Here is a 19,538-nt window from a genome sequence, read left to right on the forward strand (position 1 = left end):
ACAGGAGGGTTATTACCAATAGAGAATATAGATGGCATGGCCAGGGAGATGCGCATATGGCGGTTCAATACATAAGTATTCACGGCTCTAAAGTTTCTTTTAAAGGTCCAGAAAGGGCTCCCTGCAGTTGAAATCATTGAAAGCGGTACATGTAACAGAAAGAATTGGTCATATCATGTCTTGCTGATACATTCAACCAAGTGCAGATGATAAACAAAGAGAGGGGGGTAAAAACAATTTCTCATAAGCGAGCAACGTAGGAATTTGCTTGTGTGACATATCTCACCCACCGATAAGGATTGTAGGTCTTGGATTTTTTGGCTATATGTAGATATCTTACCTGCATTGGGGGGAAAAACAAAACAAAAATGCCATCAGTAATAATTTTGAAAGTATTTCAAGTAATGCCGGTTGTAAATATTCTTTTAGAAGCTAACAATTTCAGAAGCGATACATCGTGATGAGTTTGTCGCGGCAGCAGTAATACATTTAGTTATAAAGCCTAAGGAGACTCATGATGCTTGATGTGGATAATAGAAAAGGAGGATCACATCATGGTCACGAAGCCCAAATAAGAGAGCGATACATTGCCCAACCAAGCGTTCTCATGGCAAACTTTTCTGCTAAAGATCCAAGTCATGAGCATGTCAAAGGTTGCCCAAAATATTTTAGGTTACTTGTCCACTTGACTACAGCCTTGCAGCACAGCATCTAATATTACTTAATTACCTTCCATGGTTAACCCAACCAGCATCCTCTAAGATCAACCTTCAAATAGGTCACTTACTTAAACACACAAGGATAAATTGGAGCAAGTTTATGAAGATTATCTTTTAACAGAAAAATAAACAACTCAGTCTATTCTTGGAGTGTTGTGAATAAGTGGTTGGAGTAGCTCTTTTACCTACAAAAGGTCTGCAATCACAACATTTGACATGTTTGCATACAATTAACAGAATTTCTAAAAGTGGTTACTTGATATCCAACAACTGAACTTCCACTTAAATTTCAACAGTCTGGGGTCAAGTGATGGTTTTACAGGAAAAACAAAAACCATGCAGAACAAAAACAAGTGTAAATGTTGGTTTAGCTTAGTGACTAGGATGATGAAGTAATGAACAAATTAATAAATGAAGAAATCATAATCAACTGACTGCCTCACCATAAGCCTCGATGCATTGTACATCGGTATTGTGAAATTCATGTTTACAGGCCCCGCTTCTCTCGTGAGGTTTCCTGTATTACAGAATAGTGGTTTGTATTGACAGGAGCTAAGACTAACTCAAAGACAAAATATTACAGAAAATAGAGAACTGAATCAAGCTCGGTCCACTGAAATATTGTGCATACCATGTGACTCCTGAGAAAAGGTGAGCTTTGCATGCAATGTATGTTCAGATCCACCAACAATCTGAAATATTATGGATTATTTTAAACCAACATGCAGGTGGCCAAGTATAAGTTAGACAAAAAAATGTACATGTTCAGACTGTATATAAAATAAGCGCAAAATTGACGCATATCGAGATGCTAAATGATCAAGCGAAACTAATGTAAAAAATATAAGAAATAAATAAAAAAAATAGCTACGAGTCTTGCCTTCTTTAGACACCATTCAAATCTCTTCATTCCTTCCTTAAAATCAGTCGTCTGTCCGACTGCACCAGGTTCCAACTCAAAACTAACTCTAAACAAAATTTTCCAAAAATAAGAATTAATCAGGAGAGAAACATTATAATGTAATTCAAATTCCAGGAAGAATATTTACTCTCACATGTTACAAACCTTGAATTTTAGTTTAACATCAAATATACAAGATTCATGATGTCAGGGCATTGAGCTCCCATGTGGTTACATAGAAGACTACTAAGGTCTGTTCGGTTGCAATGAGAACAGATCAGAAAACTGCCTTTTTTTCTTGAAAATCTGATTTTCCAGTTGTTTGGTTCCACAGAAAAAATATATGACTGTTTTTTTGATAACTGAACATTTCATTTTCTTTTAAGAACCTTCAGAAAATGAAAAATGAAACCAAAGGTCCTACTGAAGAAGTATAATTGGGGTCTCTTTTTTCTTTTTATTAACATTGGAACTTGGATTTTTTTCTTTTACAAGGAAAATATTTTCTTTTCCTTTTCCACAGGTTTCCTTGAAGCTAAGCAAACCCTAAAATAAAAGGTGGGAAAAAATCATGTTTGAAAAATTAGTGGTTCGTACAATTTTTGATACCTTTTATAGCCAATATGTAGAGTTTAAGGACTATATCTTGTGAGTCTCTGTGTCGTAAACTGAAAAATGCTCACAAGGACACACAAACACACAAATATTGCAAATCCATATATGCATTACTTCCAGTCAAAAATGTGGTTGATGACATCATATAGATCAAAAGTGCACCAAAACCATTTTACTGAAAGTTTCCAACCGTTAAGGAAACCTAAAGATGGAATTTGGAAGCAATTAAAAGAAAACCCCATTTAAAGCACAAAAAAGATAACCATCGTCATTAAAGAACTTAGACCATCAAAATTGGCAATTCCACAAGAGGCACCCATAACAGCCTAATACAAGAGTTGCAGAAGCAAGAAAAAAATAATCACCTTGTTGTATAAGTTGGAACTGGCATTTGTACAGCAATCGTGTTAGCAGTGACACTCGGGGAGAAATCAGCACGTATTTTCAGAATAACTTCAGCCTATTCAATCATAGAATAAAATATATCCAGACATATTGAAGTCAAAACTTATTATATTAACTATATTTTTTCAGAAGCATGTCATAACAGCAAAAACCTCAGAGAAGCATGTCTACACCTTTAATGGTCCTGCTTCTTCGATAAATGCATTAACACGAAAAGGAGGCTTGAATTCCTGAGTCATACGATAGTTCATTACAGAAAATTCTCCATCTGGAGGGATCTGTGACCAAGAAAGAAAAGTTAAGTTCCTAAATTGGCTGCAAAGATAAAAGAGCAAGCATTGAACAGTGTTGTCCCATTGTGTCAAATCATAAATAGGAGAAGAGGGGTTTGTCAGAATTGAAACTGTTTGCCACAGTCGATGTGTCTTACAGGGAACTCTACTCACCAATGCCAAAGTTCTGTCCATGTCAAAACTGTCAAGATGCACAGATTCATGGAAATTACAATCATCAAGTATCACAAGCCCTCCTCCAGTAGAACTTCTGTAGTCTGTTGAAAAATCAAATTCATAAAAATAATGTGTCATAACCATCAATGAGTTTGCAAAATCCTATTAACTGTAAATTAGCAATATATAAATTTGCATATTTCTAAGTTAAACTGGAACATGCCATTAACGAGGAAAAAAAAAATTAATTAAAAAAAAACTACTATTTGGGAACGACACCAGGATTCTATAGCCAGGGTAATTGTATTTCAGATCTTGAATTGATCGGAAATAATTGTCAGTTTTCAGTGAACCACAAAAAGATCAACTAGAGAATTATTGCCTTTGCAGATTTTACTAGCTAGAAGTATCTGTTCTAGTCACAAAAATGAACAGTACCATAACGGACTACCTTTAACAATGGATATTTGTTGAGTCGGTTAAATGATGAAGAATACATGATCACAGTATCAAAGTCATTGCCACAAGCAAAAAAAAAGAGACATGACTATGATACTTAGAATCTTTAAAGAAAAAGAAGTAAATAAGCATGTGAATCACGAACTATACCATAGACAGAAGCCCCGCTTCTACCAATGCTCAAATCCTCATTAAGAGCTAAACGAATTTCTGGATTTCCACTAAGATAACTTTTCATTTGAATGGTGCCATCAATCTCAGAGGTCAGTATGTAGCCCTGTTTAGAGAAGCAGAGTATCAGGAAACCTGTTGCTAACTAAGAAGATCCAGTTAGAGGTGTCAACAAGGCAAAAGTAAACAAAAAACTGAGCTAATACAACATTCCACATAATAATAAGAAATTTTTTAACAAGAGTAGACAGAAGTAACCAGAAAATTTGAAAGACCGGTATTAAGCATTCAACAACATTAGAACAGAGTATTTAAAAAATCCACAAGACCTCGACTAATTTTGCATTAAATGAATAACTATATGAAGTTCAAATTGTGAGTCTACATACTTGAACTAGCCAAACAAATTTGGAAAATAGCAATAAAAAATCATTGGAGAAAAACAGCTCACTGTAATAAGAATTTTAACTTCAATAAATAAAAAATTACTTGGCTGTTAAAATACACCGCATGAACATCTAAATTGGTAATCTAATACTTAACATCTGCATTACATGCACATCACTTCATCAACGATGACTTGTATCCAAGGAAATTTTAAATTATTTGCATTCAATGAAAAAATTAACTAAATTGCACAAAGTAAAAGACATATTTACTCACACTAGAGCTGAATGTCACACTTATTTTCTCAATAATATCAACAAATATTTCCTCCCTCTTCTTACCACCAGGCTCATTGGCTACAACAGATTTGGTAACAGCTGTACCTGGCATCCGTTTGGTGCCTTGCTGCAATACCAAATATCAAATGTTAATCACTAAATCAAATCAAAATAGCTGCAAATGGAAGATGTCATCAGAGCATCTGTCATAGTAGTGCAAAATGACAATATAAGCAAATGATACCATAAACATGGCGGCAGGGCCAAGAGGTGGCATACGTGCAGCATCAACCATTATTGGTTCATTAAACACATACAACTTCAAAACCTCCGTAGATGTTGTTTGTGGATATCCAAAGTCCTAAAAATAGGATTAAATACAAATTAAATGCCACCAGAAATAAATCACCATTCGATTAGTTATCACTTTTAACCATCATAAAATCTCATGGTCAAAGACTAGCAAAAAATAACAACTTACTATGCCTTGTAGATCACAAAATAAGAAAAAAAATATATAATGTATTGACAAAGCAATAAATATTTTTATGCCAAACATAATAGCACAAAATACTTACAATGACTTCATCGAGCAATTCATACACAAGTACAAAATTTTTCCGTAATGAATCTTCATTAAGAACTCCAAGGTAGTCCTTAATGACGCGTGCAATCCTTTGTAAAAGCTCCAAAACAAGTGATGGTGAAACATTAACCCTTGCAGTTGCCACAAAAAACAATCCAGCAACCTTCACGTGAATGTAATTAACACCATCCACATTCTATCAATAAAAACAAAAGAAATGAATTGTAAGAGTTCATGATGAAAAGATGAGGTGATGTACAGCTAGATGATATCAGAAAGTAAATGTGCAAAATGTCAACATATAATTGATGGAAAAACATGAGCAGAACAGAACAAGTACAATATAATGCAAGATAATTTATGCATGATATAATGCAACAAAGGATTAAATTGAACAATGGACAGCTAAATATACTAAATTGCACTACTGAGCATAGATCTAAACTCCAACATTGATACCTTTCAATTTAATTAACAAAGAAAAAGGAAACCCTTCTTATGGACTCAGATTCCATAACCGTGTTGAGTGTACTTTCAAACTTTAACTCCTTGGACTTAACCAAACTTTGATGTTTTCAAGTGGACTTTCAGTGTAGTTATCTTCTTTACTCTGTATATGTAAACTAATTTAAAGATGAAAGAAGATAACCAAAACCCAAGTGATCAACATGAAAGGAAAAAGCTGACAAAGTGTGAATCAGCATCAGACTATGAAAATGACATACTAGATCTTCATAGTCAATATAATCGAAAAAAAATTTAATTAAATCTAGATCAGTGATGGAGTGCCCTCCCCCATCCTATCCCCCAAAACAATACACAAACAGAGATAAATGCAAGTGCAAACACAGAAACAAAAAGAGCAAGCAAAATTGTATTTGGCACAAAGCTAAAACAATTTCTATGAACAACACCAGCACATATAGAGGATACAAAATCGCAAGCCACAATGGGAAAGTGCTGCCTAAATGATTCATATACTGAGGGTCAACCTCATGCTGCCTAGATTCCAAAGGGTAAATCTAACTGGGCTTTATGGGTCTTTTCTGCGCTAGATGGATAGAAGTTGAAACATACATTGCAGTACACCATATGCAGGGAGTATACAATTGTTTTGGCCCCATTTGTTGGTGCCCTTCATCCAAAAGTTGAAGTCATTGCAAGGCTTGAACTGAACTGCAGAACCTGTTGTCCCATCACAAGATTCACAAGTGATGGCTCTCTTTTCCCCCAAAATATTTTATGGAACACTTGGTGCCTAGATGGAACCATAGCACTTTGGGGAAATCTAAATCAGCAGCTCCACATGAACAGTTAAAAGTAAGGTACGCCGAACTATCCGATTCACCCCGTACCAAACTGAACCGGTAGGGAACCGGATTAGTTCGCCCTATTTTTTGAAAACTCTCCGAACCGTCCTGACCGCTCTGAACCTGCCTCGAACCAAATGGTTCAGAGCGGAACCAGTGCGAACCCACCTCTTTAAAAAGATTGAATCATGGTTTATTGAACCAAGGTGAACCGCCTGGTTCACCCCATACCGAACTAATAGCCGACCGGCACAGGTCCCAGTATCGGTTCGACGGACCTTAGTTAAAAGTTTCCTTCTTCTTTTGTTTGGGTTTTTTTTTTTTTTTTTTTTTGGGGGGTGGGGGGGGGAGTTTAAATGCTATCTGAAAAGTGGAATTTCTGCTCTCAACAAGACTGGTATGAGCAGAAGTACCTTGTCACATTTGTCCCTTTGTTTGAGGGCATGATGTCTTCGCTATTTCAATAGCATAAACTCTGCTTGAATAATTCTGATCAATAAAACAACATCTCAAAAGTCAGAAGCTTGTGAGTAAATTTGTGGCTGAAGCAAAAGTGTGAATTCTACTTTAGAGGCAATGTGTCACTACCCAGAACTCTTGATTTTTTTCTCAATTTCTTGAAAAAGCTCTCTTAATTGAAATAGTGTTAATTGTTGATTTAGGGTTTTCGTAAATCCCCATCATGTATGATAGCACTCACACTAATTTGAAAAAAGTTTAGTATTCAAGTGTAACTTCTGATGACAATTATTTCTTTGTAAAGGAGACTAATTCACATCCAAGAAGGCCAATTATGTGAGATGGTATTGATCTACCACAAATAAGTCGATCAAAGTGATAGTTGCAAAAATATAATTTAAGTAGTACATAATAGACTCCATTTTAGTGGCTGCACTAACAACATTATCCATCTGTCACAAAACTTACATCTCAAGAAAATGGCAAGCAAAATGTTATCCAAGTTTCACTTTAACAGGAAGAACTGTGTCACATATCAGCATTTTACTATTGAGTACTGCATCTTTCAAAATGCATTCTCATCCTCTGGATGAATAAGAAGAAACATTACATATTCTAAGTTTTCAACTTTTAGGCTGAATATCAAACTGCAAGAAAAAGAAGGGAATATTTTCACTATCATTTGCTGCTTGAAAAATGTATCTACCATGCTCCATTTTTCTCCTTCAAATAAATAAGCAATTACCAGAAACAATATGTTACTCACAAATGAGGATAACACATCTAGAATTGTCACTTCCGCCACTATCCTAACAATTCTAGGAGATATAACTCCAAACCATTATTTTGAACTTCAAATTGGCAACTTTCATAGCATATTGTAGCATCATTTATGATTGCATGACCATAATGATTACTAAGAACTCTTTGTGGCCGATCCTATTAGGAGAAAAAAATTTCAGTCATCCCCTTGAAAGTTGAACGATGGAATCAGAACATGATGCATCTCTATAACTGATATTTGAACAAGATTAGTAACGAAAATAATAGCATAAGATTTTCACCCTCTTAGTGTACAAACTACATGAGCCATAGATTGGGTGAGCGGCCAATAAATAGTGGTATTTTCTAAATAAAATAAGTGGCGAGGACAAGATAAAATAGCACAGTGATTTGTACATTGCCAAACTGGTATTAAACTTCACGAGGACAAGTTGCTTCATCTTCAGCTGTTGATTTAGTAGGCTAAGCTTGCAGACTCTTCTGAAATATTTATAATAGTGTTTGAAACAAAGATATAGAGCTGTAAATTAACTTTGCCTATAAATAGTGGTATTTTCTAAATAAAATAAGTGGCGAGGACAAGACAAAATAGCACAGTGATTTGTACATTGCCAAACTGGTATTAAACTTCATGAGGACAAGTTGCTTCATCTTCAGCTGTTGATTTAGTAGGCTAAGCTTGCAGCCTCTTCTGAAATATTTATAATAGTGTTTGAAACAAAGATATAGAACTGTAAATTAACTTTGCATATGCAAATACCTACAAAGACAGGTGGTGCCTCCTCTCCTTCATCCCCTTTCCAGAACTTCACTTTACGAAAAAATATCTCTGCACTCCCTTTCTGCACTTCACCACGATCTGCATCATTGTAATAAAGGGATATTTGATTTCATATCCAAAATGATTTCAAACCTAGCTTAGACCTATGATCCTGAACAAAAAACATAACAAACTTCAAACCTCAACAAAGTAACTTCAAATGGTTTGACATTAGAGACAAGAAGAAAGACCAAAATAGCTGATTGACAAGTTTTTATCATAGTCCCATGGCTAATAAACACATTACTTTTATTATAGATAGTAGCACACTTGTTTTAAAACTACAAGTGATCATTTTTGATTCTATAGATATACTGGCCCATTTAAGAGAAGATCTCAAAGATAATAAAAGAGAAACCTAAAAATTCCTGCATATATGAAAAGAGCTGCTTCAAAGGATACCAACCTTTAGAGATTTCAAAATTCTGCACGAGGGAGCACAATCTAAGGGTATCTCTACAAAAATATATGTATAATTATGTAGAAATATAAAATTCAAGCAAATGTTGTCTATATATGTATATATCTCCATTCTAGAGCCCTAGTATGTTTTCAGGGAGCCTCATCTCAAAGTCAAAGGTGAAGCAAGCCTCGAGTAAGCTTTTCGAACATTGATGGATCATCCTAGTCTAGTAAAAAAGTTCACACACTTCGAGCTTTCTCAATATCCTCCTCTGATTTTTTTTCCTTGATGAAGCATTATATACAGATAAAACCACACAACAAAATATACTACAGAATACATTTTTGTTCAGTATTTGCAATTCAAATTTCAACAAAAACTGCAATTGACATGATCCACATATTCATGGTATAACTCTCGCTACAGAAAGGAGTAGGGTGCATGACCAGTCCTGCGGCAAAGCAGGAAAAGCATCAAAATATAGACATTATGCAGGAACAAAAAACGAAACTTGGATAATTGTATAGCATTAGCTAATAAAAAGGTCAGATTCACGATCAATCTCACTGTGTAGTAGAGAATACATCAAAACTCGAACAAGGGCAAAGGTGGCATCGTGGGCAACACTGAAATATAACTACCGAAAGGAGTTGTTTTTATGATCAATGTTATAACATTGAGGAAAAAAGGCTTGTCAATACAGCTTTACAACTAATTTACAAGGGAACAAACGGCAATCCGGGCACCAGTATACAATTCTAGCTCCAAAAAGCAGCCGGGATCGTGACCGATCTCGTAAAAAAGAGATCAACTCAAGACATTATAGCACAAACAAGAATTGAGGCATCGATTTAAAGAACCAATATAACTACTCTATGGATTTCTGGTCATCAATTCGGTGGAAAGGAACCCGTGGGACATAGATCATATTCGAATCCATCAAAGGCCAATTCAGGATAGCAAAGAAGGCATCCAGAGATTCTCCAGCCAGTGGTATCCCACGGATACCATCGCCCTCGCGCCGATCTAATGTTAGGGTTTTGATTCACCGAAGAAGGGCGCTTCGCGATGGGATCTCGGGAGTAAACTGGAAAGGAGAGAGAAGGGGAAGGAGCGAGAGCATACAGTCACGGAAGACGATGTTGTCGCCTCGCTGCGACAGCACGAAGAACTGCGAGATCATCGCTTCTTTGCTTGGAACAAAGAAAGCCCCGAAGGAGAAGGCGGACGGACGACGCTGGTAGCTAGCTAAAGAGCCCTTCGGTTCTCACCGGGCCTTTCGACACGTGCGTTGCACGCCAAGAAAATATATAATGGTAGTCATCAGGTCGGCACGATTAAAAGCCCTAAATAATACTAAGCATTTATTTAAAAAGATCAATAAAATTATAAACCAAGTAATATTTTATATAGCCTGTCACTCCTAATACACCTAGTAGACTCAGAAAAGAAAGTTGCTTAGGAGTTAGAGCACTCCGAAACTTATTATTTTTTAATTTTAATAAATTTATTCGGTACTTATAGTATATAAAATATTTATTTTAGCAATAATAATAATAATAATAATACTTAGATAAAGTAATAATGTGAAATTTATAAAGTTTGTGCACTCTCTTATTGCAACCGCACGTGCTGGGGAGAGGATGACTCTGTAGTGATTCCAGAAGCGTTAAGGCCTTTTAATGGGCGGACTTCATATCATCCACCTAAAATCCAAGTAAATAGACATGATGATTCGATATTCATCTTTTACCCCGTTAATTATGAGAGGATTTTCTTTGTTTATTGATGCCAACATTTTATACTGCAGTGCGATACTGAAAGACTCTTGCAACATACCTTTCCTGAGAAGGTGATGTTCATTATCTATTTTCCTCGTCGAAGACAGCATTTCAAGTCTTTACCATTTTGTTGGAACTTGCCAATTTGAAAGAAGAAATATTATTTTGCTAGAATATGCTGCTTTTATTTTTCCCGCATATGAGATTTTCTAAAGGTAAGAGTTGCTCCTTCCTTTGCCTAGCAGCCAAAGATTCTAAGCTTGATTCTTGAATGTATATCCTCTAGATATAGTCCTGAGTGGTTATAGTGTGGATGCAGCAATCTGATTTTTATTTTTTCTTTCATTTTGCCAAACAGGGCTTTAGTCCTTTGGTGGCCAGGCATTTCAGTGCAGTAAATTAGGATGCAATAGCACCATTGAATGTGGCTGATGATCCTACCACTCTACAGCAATTTCTGTGCAATCCCAAATCCATCCCAAGCCATGTCCGCGATCATTAGCCTGCGCTTAAAGCCTTTGCCTGGCTTGATTTAATTATGCTGGCAGTTTTCAAATCTAACCACCTGAATCCTGGATTTGCTGAGATTTCCAATGCAAGATTCAAGTGAACACAAAGTACCGAATTCTAGGAGCATGAAAAGAGGCACGGATCGATTGGAGGGCTTGAATTTGCAAGCAGCTGAAATGATATATGCAATTATAACTGAGTCAAATTTCAGAAGCCCTGAGTTTAGTGTGACAATTACATCCTTGTTTTATAATTGTTTCAGCAGATGAAAGAAACAGCAAGGGACTGTTCTGTGCCATCAAAATAAGAATAAGGATTTGATCTGATTATTCTGGCATAGTTTCTCCTGTTCTGTATGAGAACTGGCTGTGGATCGATTTGAAGTTGATACAGCAGATGTATCAAAAAAGAAATTTGAGAGAGAGGACCAGAGACCTCCAGAGATTGGTGTGGCTGCTGAAAGAAGTTTAGGCCAGAGTCAAGGGATGGGAAATGTAATAACAGGATGGTTCTCTAAAATGAGAAGGCAGCATTTGACTAACATCAATGCAGACTCAAAGAGGAAATAATCAACAAAGACATCGGTATCTCGGTTAGGAAAAGATGTTAGGATGGACAGAGGAGAGGTGAAGAATGTTTATTTATGATTCTTATCTATGATAAGCAAGGCTTGCGTCGGCAAGAGAAAAGATATATACTAGAGAGTTCCATTGAAAAAAAAAAAACCTTGATATGCTGTGCAAGTGACAAAGATCAACTTATTTATAACAGGATATATAACAGGTGCTGGTAAGTTGTTATGCATGCTTTGCTTTCAAGATATACTTTTGTTTATTGGCTTGCTTTATGAATCCAACCAAACCAGAATGGGTCTCTGCATACAAATCAAAACTAGTTGCTCATTTCTATGTTATGGTATCCTACCCAGGGAAAAAAAATAAAGAGTGCAAACATCACTAAGGTGAAATGGTCTACCGAGAAATTTCAGAGAAGTCTTTTTTGCGTGTCAGTGAGAATAGCATTGGGTAAGGGCACAAATATTGGGGTATAAAGATGATGGTGGCAAGGTCATGATGACACAAGAATATTGTAGCATGAATGCACTGCAGCACAAGAATAAAAAGAATATACATGAATCTGACTCTTATAACCAATAACATTTAATGCTTTGTAGAAAAACATAAGCTCCATCATGATATCAACTAATGTGAAAACTTGGGGATATCAGATGAGAAGTAGTCGACATTTCAGTTCCTATTTTTAGTGTTTCGGACCATAAAAATTAAAATAAGGATTCTAAAATAGCAAAAATTTATCAGTTGAGGATCTAATACCTGTGAGGATTTAATTTCCTTGCAATTAAGCAGAAATATGCCCCTGAAACCCATTAAGGTGAGAGGAAGATAGAAGTAAAAAAGAAGGGAGGGGATAATGGTTTTGATTAGGGTTGCGTGGTTCCTTAATGGTTATTATAAGAGAAGCATCCACTTAAGGTGAAAAAAGATAAGGATTGTATCAAAGAACAGACTGTGGCTGCCCAAGTCGCCTGCATAAGCTCAAACCTTGGATAAGTGATCGAGTGCTTCCTCTCCTCCTGTCCTCTATCCAACTTTTTGTTATTTTTCTACATTTTCCTAGTTATTTCTATTTTTCTGCCTTTTTAATCTGTGATTATGAATTTATTTATTTTTTTTAATTTCTTGGCATATACGAACAGTCTAGGTACCCACCCACGTGGCTGCATACTGCTCAGGCAATATGCGGTACCTCAGCTGCTGGCATACTGCAACTGTTTTTGAAGCCTTAAAGATAAATATGCCTCTGATATAGTGCATGTCTACACATTAGACCACTTGCTGTTAACTGGGATTCACATTCTTATCTACAACATATACAAAATAATAGCTCAGTGAAACAAGCAAGTCAGAGTATTGGAACAGAAAATTTTAAACAAATGCACCATATTCTGATCCCATTTAGGTAGCAATTACTCTCTTAATTGGTTATTACTTGTCTTTTTGAACCCCCGACTCTAGAAATGCATTATCTTTTAGTGTTTTTTGTTAAAATTCTTAGTTGAGAGGATGGGTCTTGTCAGAACGGTAAGGTTGCTCCATTTTGATCTAGGTGTCATAGGTTTGAAGCATAGAAACAGGCTCTATGCATGCGGGGGTAAGGCTATGTACATCCGACTATTCTCAGGCCCTACAGTGGCAAGAGCCTTGTGCATTATCATGTCCTTTTCATTGACATTCTTATTCGCATCAGAGGTTCACAATATGCATCATTTATGCAATATCACCAATGTACTGTTTCAACTCTTACAACAATAGGCTACTTGAAAATTAACATTTTTCCTTCTTCCAAAATTTAGATTTTTGAACTCTCTTTTATTTTAATTTAATTTTTTACTGCATAATGCAAGAAAAATCAAAATGTTTCAATTTAAAACAATCATTGCAGTCCAATAACCTGAACAGAAGTATGCTTCAACGAGAAGAACTTCAACATTTGCTTTCCAATGTGCATCAAATGTGGATCCACCTGAAGCAAAAAGCATGACTAATATGTATGAACATGATAACCTCAAGTCATTTATTCAAGAGAATAAGTCATATTACAGGTTGTACATAGGTAAGAGTCAGTATAAGAATTGATGATGCTTAGATAAATAGCTAAGATTGCTCTTAAGATTCAAGATAAACATGGTTGCCATGACTACTGTTTACCATATCATATTTGTCAAGTTCCTCGACCTCATACATTCATTTCCTAGTAACTGATAAACTTTGATTCAAAATTGTATCAAATGCAGTGTTTTTGTTTCCATGTTTGGCATTGTTTCACGAACTCATTTTCATTCTGTAATCATTCTCAAAAGCCCTGCAAAACCAAGAATTTTTGCAGTTTGAAGAGAGAACAATAGCCACTACAATTATTTTCTGTAAACTCAAGGACCTCTATTATGCACCCCACTTCTCTGAAAATAGGGACTTCAAGAGTTTATTCAAGACAGAATGTAAAACTCGGTCTAGTTATCCTTCTCACTGAAATATCAGGATTTAGATCCTCATTTTCTGATGCATTAACTTCATCAAATTGTTGCTATATGTGGAGAATGAGTTCCTATTCTAGTCCTTGTTTGTTCTTTTATTCCCTTAAACCAAGAAGAACTAAGCCCTAATTCATTATTCTCAAACATGCCACTAATAATCAGGAGTACTTCTGCATCAGAATAACCAATTGTTAATCAACTACAATAAACAAGTGAGAAATAATGCATGGTATACACACTTCATTTGAATCACAAAATTAGTTACTGCAAATATTTCCTGTAGCTACCTTCATCAACTTGATGAGGTTTTCTCTATAATCATTACCATAACCAACAAACCTTTTTGCTACTGCTTAAAATTTACTTCACAAATCCTCATTCACCAATAATTCTTGTGAAGGACAAACTCTAATTCTACTACAAGCTTTTTATATATTTTCCCACAACCTTCACCCATGATGCTTAGGTCATCCCCTCCTTTTCATAGACATGCCAACAAAGAATTAAGCACCTCCCAGGCTTTCTTGGATCTTTATTGCACATGTCCAAATCATCTCACCATATTCACCATCTCCCTGTCCTCAACTGGTTTCACTCCAACAGGGTGGTGTTCGCACCTCCCTTCACCTAAAAAAAATTCCACTCTTATGTTTCCTCAGTAGTCTATGTGTATCAACCTCTAACCCATCCTCATGTAAATAACTAGTCTAGCACTTCAGTCTGGCCTTCAATTTTTTTATCCTTCTTTAAAACATATTTGTACTTGTTAGCGGATTCCTTTCTTGTTTGAAGCTCTTTTCCTAGATAGTTTAAATCTTCATAAGGAAGAAAGATCAAGATTTTTTTTTTTTTAAAAAAAAAAAGCAAGACAAACGCAAACACATATAATTAAGCTGGTAGTTGACAAGGAAATAGGGCGTACATGCATGGTTAAGAATCAGAAATCTCAAAACCATAAGGATTCTAAGACTTCTTTGTTCAGGAATTGCTATAAACAGTTCTACCTTCTTTGTCCATAAACTCATGCGCATTGTTTCCTCCAATTTTTTACTTGCTTACCTACAACACAGGCACATGCACACTAGCAACCATCATTATTACAATAAGAAGGGTAGGGACCTGTAGCAGCGATCAGCTCTCGGCCTTCTGGTCCTGTCTTGAAGGTGAATCTTTGAATCGTCATCTATTCATAGCACAAATTAAAAAAAATTCATCGCAGGTATAGGTGTATAAGTTGTTGCTGTATCAAGTCTCACCTCCACATTAAGAACCATCAGGAACCTTGCTTCCTTTAGGGATTCAATACTAGTAAACAATTACAAAATTGACACCAGGAGCAACTTTATGTAATTATTGACAGGTCTATTCCTTGATAAAGATTACATTATAAGATCATAATCAGCTGCAAAGATGTTTTCAAGATATGGACCATGCCATGTAGGCAATCAACAAAACCTATACATTGAGTCTTCAAAGCTTTGCTACCATTAACACATTTTACCCTTCAATGATGCCCTAACAGTCGGACCAGCTTCTTCATTTGTAACACAATATTCCAATGATCTCCAATATATACTTAATTAAATCCTGAAGAGACAAATTTCGAAGTAAATCCTCTTTTTTGTAAAAATAAATCTTATGAAAATTTTATATGTATTCTTTCTTGGAACGTTTAGGTATAGAATTTTATGCAGCTCCCTTCCATAATGAAGAGGAAGCTGGATAGCACCTGAACATGGTTCCCAAGCAGCATTACTTGCTCTTGCTTCTTTTAGTTCCAAAGACACAGGATACTCGATGCTACAAACGAGATAAGATGCCCCTAGAATATCTCGTCCCCATACTACACCATTACCATTTCATCCACATTCTTTTCTAAGAAAGAAACTCTTGCTTATAACATTGATTCTTTGATTTTCAATCAACACAGTTTTGTACTTAAACATATATCTTCTCCACAGAACATTTGACCTCATTGAAAAATATCCTTCAATGGACTTATGCTATGACACTTCTCTCCAATGTAGTATGATCCAAAAGAATTTCAATCCATGGCTTTCATAACCTCCCAGGAGCCTGTAACTTATCCCTCTAGCCATAACATGATATCGTAGAAGAGCAAAGGAGCAGTGTAACGTAAAGGGTCTCACCTATCTGCTGTTAGAAAGCTCACATCTTTCAATTTCTAAAGTAACACAGAATGCACCCACACCATTAAGAAGACAGTGCCAATTATAGTATCCAAATGCTTTGCAACCTCAAGCATACAAGTCAGATACTTGCAAAACCCAAATGCTGACAATACTATTCAAAGGCATATGACATAAAAAACTATAGAACAGGCAACTATAAAAAGTATATAATTCATGAGTATGTATAGCATATAGAGTGTAAAGTTATAACCATCACCATCATCATATAGTATTGATCGCATTACTGATTTCATATTAAAACAAGCAACAAGCCACAAAACCAATTGGACATGGATAGCCAAACGACACCAACCTAAGAGAACCAAATCAGTTGTAATTGCTATGAAATTATAAACAATTGAATGGATAAAGATAATCAAATCAAGTAAAGAAGAGAATTTAAAGCTTAACAGATACCATTATGATTCCTCACATTTACCGCAGCAGGAGGGAAGAAGTACTGAGTTGTCATAGAAAATTCCCCTGAACCAAAACGGTTCAGAGACAACTGCACTTTTCCCACCTAAGCAGGCAGTGATCTCTGATATCCAAACTTGAGAATGGTTGACTTAAAACTTGAAATACCACAGGAGTGGCTTAACCGAACCTCAGCCATCAAAAATTTTGAAAAAGAAAATCACGTCATCACAATTGTACATTCTAGGATGTAGTCAAGGGCCAGTTAGAATACAACATGTCCGACCCCATAAGCAAAACACATCACAACTACCATCTATTCTGCCCCATGAGTTTGCTCCCTATTACTACAACAGTTATTACGGCATATGCCCTGGAATCTCTTCCTCCTTCAAGAAGGGAAGGCTTTGAAGATTACCCAGGAGCTCATCTGTAGCATCCATGTCGATATGAAAGTTCATCGTGTCCCCTTCATCTCCCACAATCTCAGCATTGCCCTCAGAACCCTTGGCTGCTTCGTTAATATTAATGTCTCTGAACTCTACTTCTTCATCAACATCAATGGTGGCAGCCTTCGCCCTACTGCCCTCCAATACCTCAGGGCCAAGCATCGCTGGCTCAGCCTCGTTGCCACCCTTCCCCTCACTCTCTGTGTTCCAAGTCCTCTTCTTTAGGCCCCCACCAACCTTCTTCCTCGCCATCTTCTTCTTATTCCTCGCGGCCGGCGCTGTCGTCCACTGGGGCTTCATCGCATTTTCCCTCCTCTCATTATCCTGCGGTGTCTCGCTGGGCCCATTTCGGGGGCCCTGCTGGTTGTCGGGGGGCGGCTGCGAGGGGTGGTTCCCGGACCTCGGGAACATCGGATGGAAGGGCTTCCACCCGCTACTGAGATCCGGGGTGCCGCCGAAGCCCGGCCCGCCGGGAAAACCTAGGGGGAAGAAGCCCCAGGAGCAGTAGTACATGTCGGTACCGGGGACGATGGGCGGCGGAGCGGTGATCTCGGCGGCGTTGAACGCCCGGCGGCAGTTGGGGCAGCGGAGGGAGCAGTTCAGGTAGGCGCGGGCATACTGGTGCAGCCGGCAGCAGAAGGTGCAGGCGGTCCAGAAGGTGGTGGCCGCGGAGTCGCCGGCGGCGGCAGAGAATGGGGAGGGTTTGGAGGCGGCAGAGGCGGCGATGTGGAGCTCGGCGTCGAAGAGGGACTTCTTGGAGGGATCGGAAAGGACGGACCAGGCGTCGCAGACGAGGCGGAAGGCGGCATCAGCGCCGGGGGAGCGGTTGCGATCGGGATGGAGGAGAAGGGCGAGGCGGCGGTAGGCTAGCTTGACAGCGGAGGGGTCGCGGCCATCGGGGGAGGAAGGGAGCTGGAGGACGGCGTACCAGTCGATGTGATTGTTGACGCGGCGCTGGGAGGCGAGGAGAACGTCGGCGACGGCGAGTATCTGGTCGACGCCGTCGATGAGGGGGTCCGCCTCCAAAGACCGCTCCGCGAACCGCTTGCTCCCTACGAGGTCCCGCGCCGCGAGGAGCTTTTCCGCGATCGCCAGGCACCGCTCCGCCTCTGCCCGGCCGCCGGGATCCATGGCTTCTTCCAGCACTCTCTGGTGGTACGGCGAAAGGAGGAGGAAGAAAATAGGATATGCGCTGGAGAAAGATCATAATGACGAAAAAGGACATGAAGTCTCTTAAAATGACAGATATTCATTGTTAATCGAAAGGGGGCACATGGTCATTTAAAAATATCATATGCTCTGCGGCGGACCAGAATGCCCCACCCCTTGGGTGCCGTGACCAACTTTGGCTGATCAGCGTGGGATAATGTGGTGGCTGCATTGGACGAGAAATGGTCCTAGAAGCTTAACAGGAAGCCACGTGTAACTTACTGCAATTGGAATGTGGGTCCTACTTTAATACGGAAATGGTTCTCTTAAAATTGCATGTATATATAAGATATTAATGATAAAAAATGTCAAAAATCCTACATACGTGCGCAGCCGAGAGATATATACCACAGTGTGACCAAAGCTCCCATGTCGTGAATGCCACGTGGCTCTATATAATTGCGTGCTTCTATATTTTTTTCTAAAAATTAGTATCTAAAATATTATATAAATAAATATTGATATATAATAATAAATATTATAATATTTTATATAAAATATTATATTATATTATAAATATAATACAATATAATATAATATTATAATATATTAATGTGTCAGGTTATATAGTATCGAATTATATTATATTAATATGCTATAGTATACAATATTATATTAACTATATTAGAATATTATTATATTATATTATAGTAATATTATACTATATTATATATTTATATATTGATATATATTATATTTTATTATGCTCTATTGTACTGGTGATCACTCAACTAAATTTGCAAGCAGCCCAAAAGATTTTTAGCACTCGGGCAGGCGCTCAGAAATCTTTATTGTTTGGCTATCTTTTCAGGAAGGATGATGAGAAATACACTGTTTTTTATGGCCAATTTTTGATATCAAAAGTATTTTTTTGTTTGTTGATGAAACACATATTAAAGTTTTATGGCACTTTAGTAATACAATTACTAAATAACAAATAGCTTTTTATAAAAAGCACTACTTTGAAAATCTCTATTCCAAAAACTCTACTTCTAAAGCTCTATTGCCAACAGTTCTGCTAAATGGGACCTTAGAACTAGACATGGAGACAAGTGGTGCATATGAATAAGAAAATAAGAGGGGATGAGGGAGCTAGGTATTGACTTTATTTTTATTTAATTTTAAAAGATTTAAGTACATGAAATCTAAAGATGAGTAACCTTCCAAATTCAAAACCCAA

The 19,538-nt window shown here is 37.2% G+C and overlaps 2 protein-coding genes across 2 annotated transcripts; both read right to left on the reverse strand.

Moving 5' to 3' along the window:
* Positions 1 to 93: 93 nt before the first annotated feature.
* LOC103701800 (AP-4 complex subunit mu-like) lies at positions 94 to 10,080 on the reverse strand. Its single transcript, XM_008783973.6, has 13 exons — positions 9,871 to 10,080; positions 8,287 to 8,381; positions 4,963 to 5,166; positions 4,629 to 4,745; positions 4,383 to 4,511; positions 3,699 to 3,825; positions 3,087 to 3,190; positions 2,814 to 2,918; positions 2,601 to 2,695; positions 1,600 to 1,687; positions 1,351 to 1,411; positions 1,163 to 1,236; positions 94 to 340 (listed from the first exon to the last, which is right to left on the reverse strand). The coding sequence occupies exons 1-13, from the start codon at positions 9,926 to 9,928 to the stop codon at positions 242 to 244; spliced, it is 1,356 nt and encodes a 451-aa protein (XP_008782195.1). The 5' UTR covers positions 9,929 to 10,080; the 3' UTR covers positions 94 to 241.
* A 6,785-nt stretch (positions 10,081 to 16,865) lies between these two features.
* On the reverse strand, positions 16,866 to 18,395 carry LOC103701801 (uncharacterized). Its single transcript, XM_008783974.5, has one exon. It carries the CDS (start codon positions 18,278 to 18,280, stop codon positions 17,060 to 17,062), a length of 1,221 nt encoding a protein of 406 aa, XP_008782196.3. The 5' UTR covers positions 18,281 to 18,395; the 3' UTR covers positions 16,866 to 17,059.
* Positions 18,396 to 19,538: the final 1,143 nt, after the last annotated feature.

This window comes from Phoenix dactylifera, chromosome 12 (genome assembly GCF_051530095.1).
Source record: "Phoenix dactylifera cultivar Ajwa chromosome 12, Ajwa_hap1_PhDact_Kaust_v1.1, whole genome shotgun sequence".
In the NCBI taxonomy this organism is placed as follows: domain Eukaryota; kingdom Viridiplantae; phylum Streptophyta; class Magnoliopsida; order Arecales; family Arecaceae; genus Phoenix; species Phoenix dactylifera.

Excerpts from the sequence above, each read along its gene's own strand:
- LOC103701801 (XM_008783974.5), bottom strand. The coding sequence starts at position 18,280 with ATGGATCCCGGCGGCCGGGCAGAGGCGGAGCGGTGCCTGGCGATCGCG.
- LOC103701800 (XM_008783973.6), bottom strand. The coding sequence starts at position 9,928 with ATGATCTCGCAGTTCTTCGTGCTGTCGCAGCGAGGCGACAACATCGTC. Across the intron at positions 3,191-3,698 it reads AAGCGGGGCTTCTGTCTATG|ACTACAGAAGTTCTACTGGA; the intron begins GTATAGTTCGTG and ends ATTTTTCAACAG. Across the intron at positions 2,696-2,813 it reads AAGAAGCAGGACCATTAAAG|GCTGAAGTTATTCTGAAAAT; the intron begins GTGTAGACATGC and ends ATGATTGAATAG.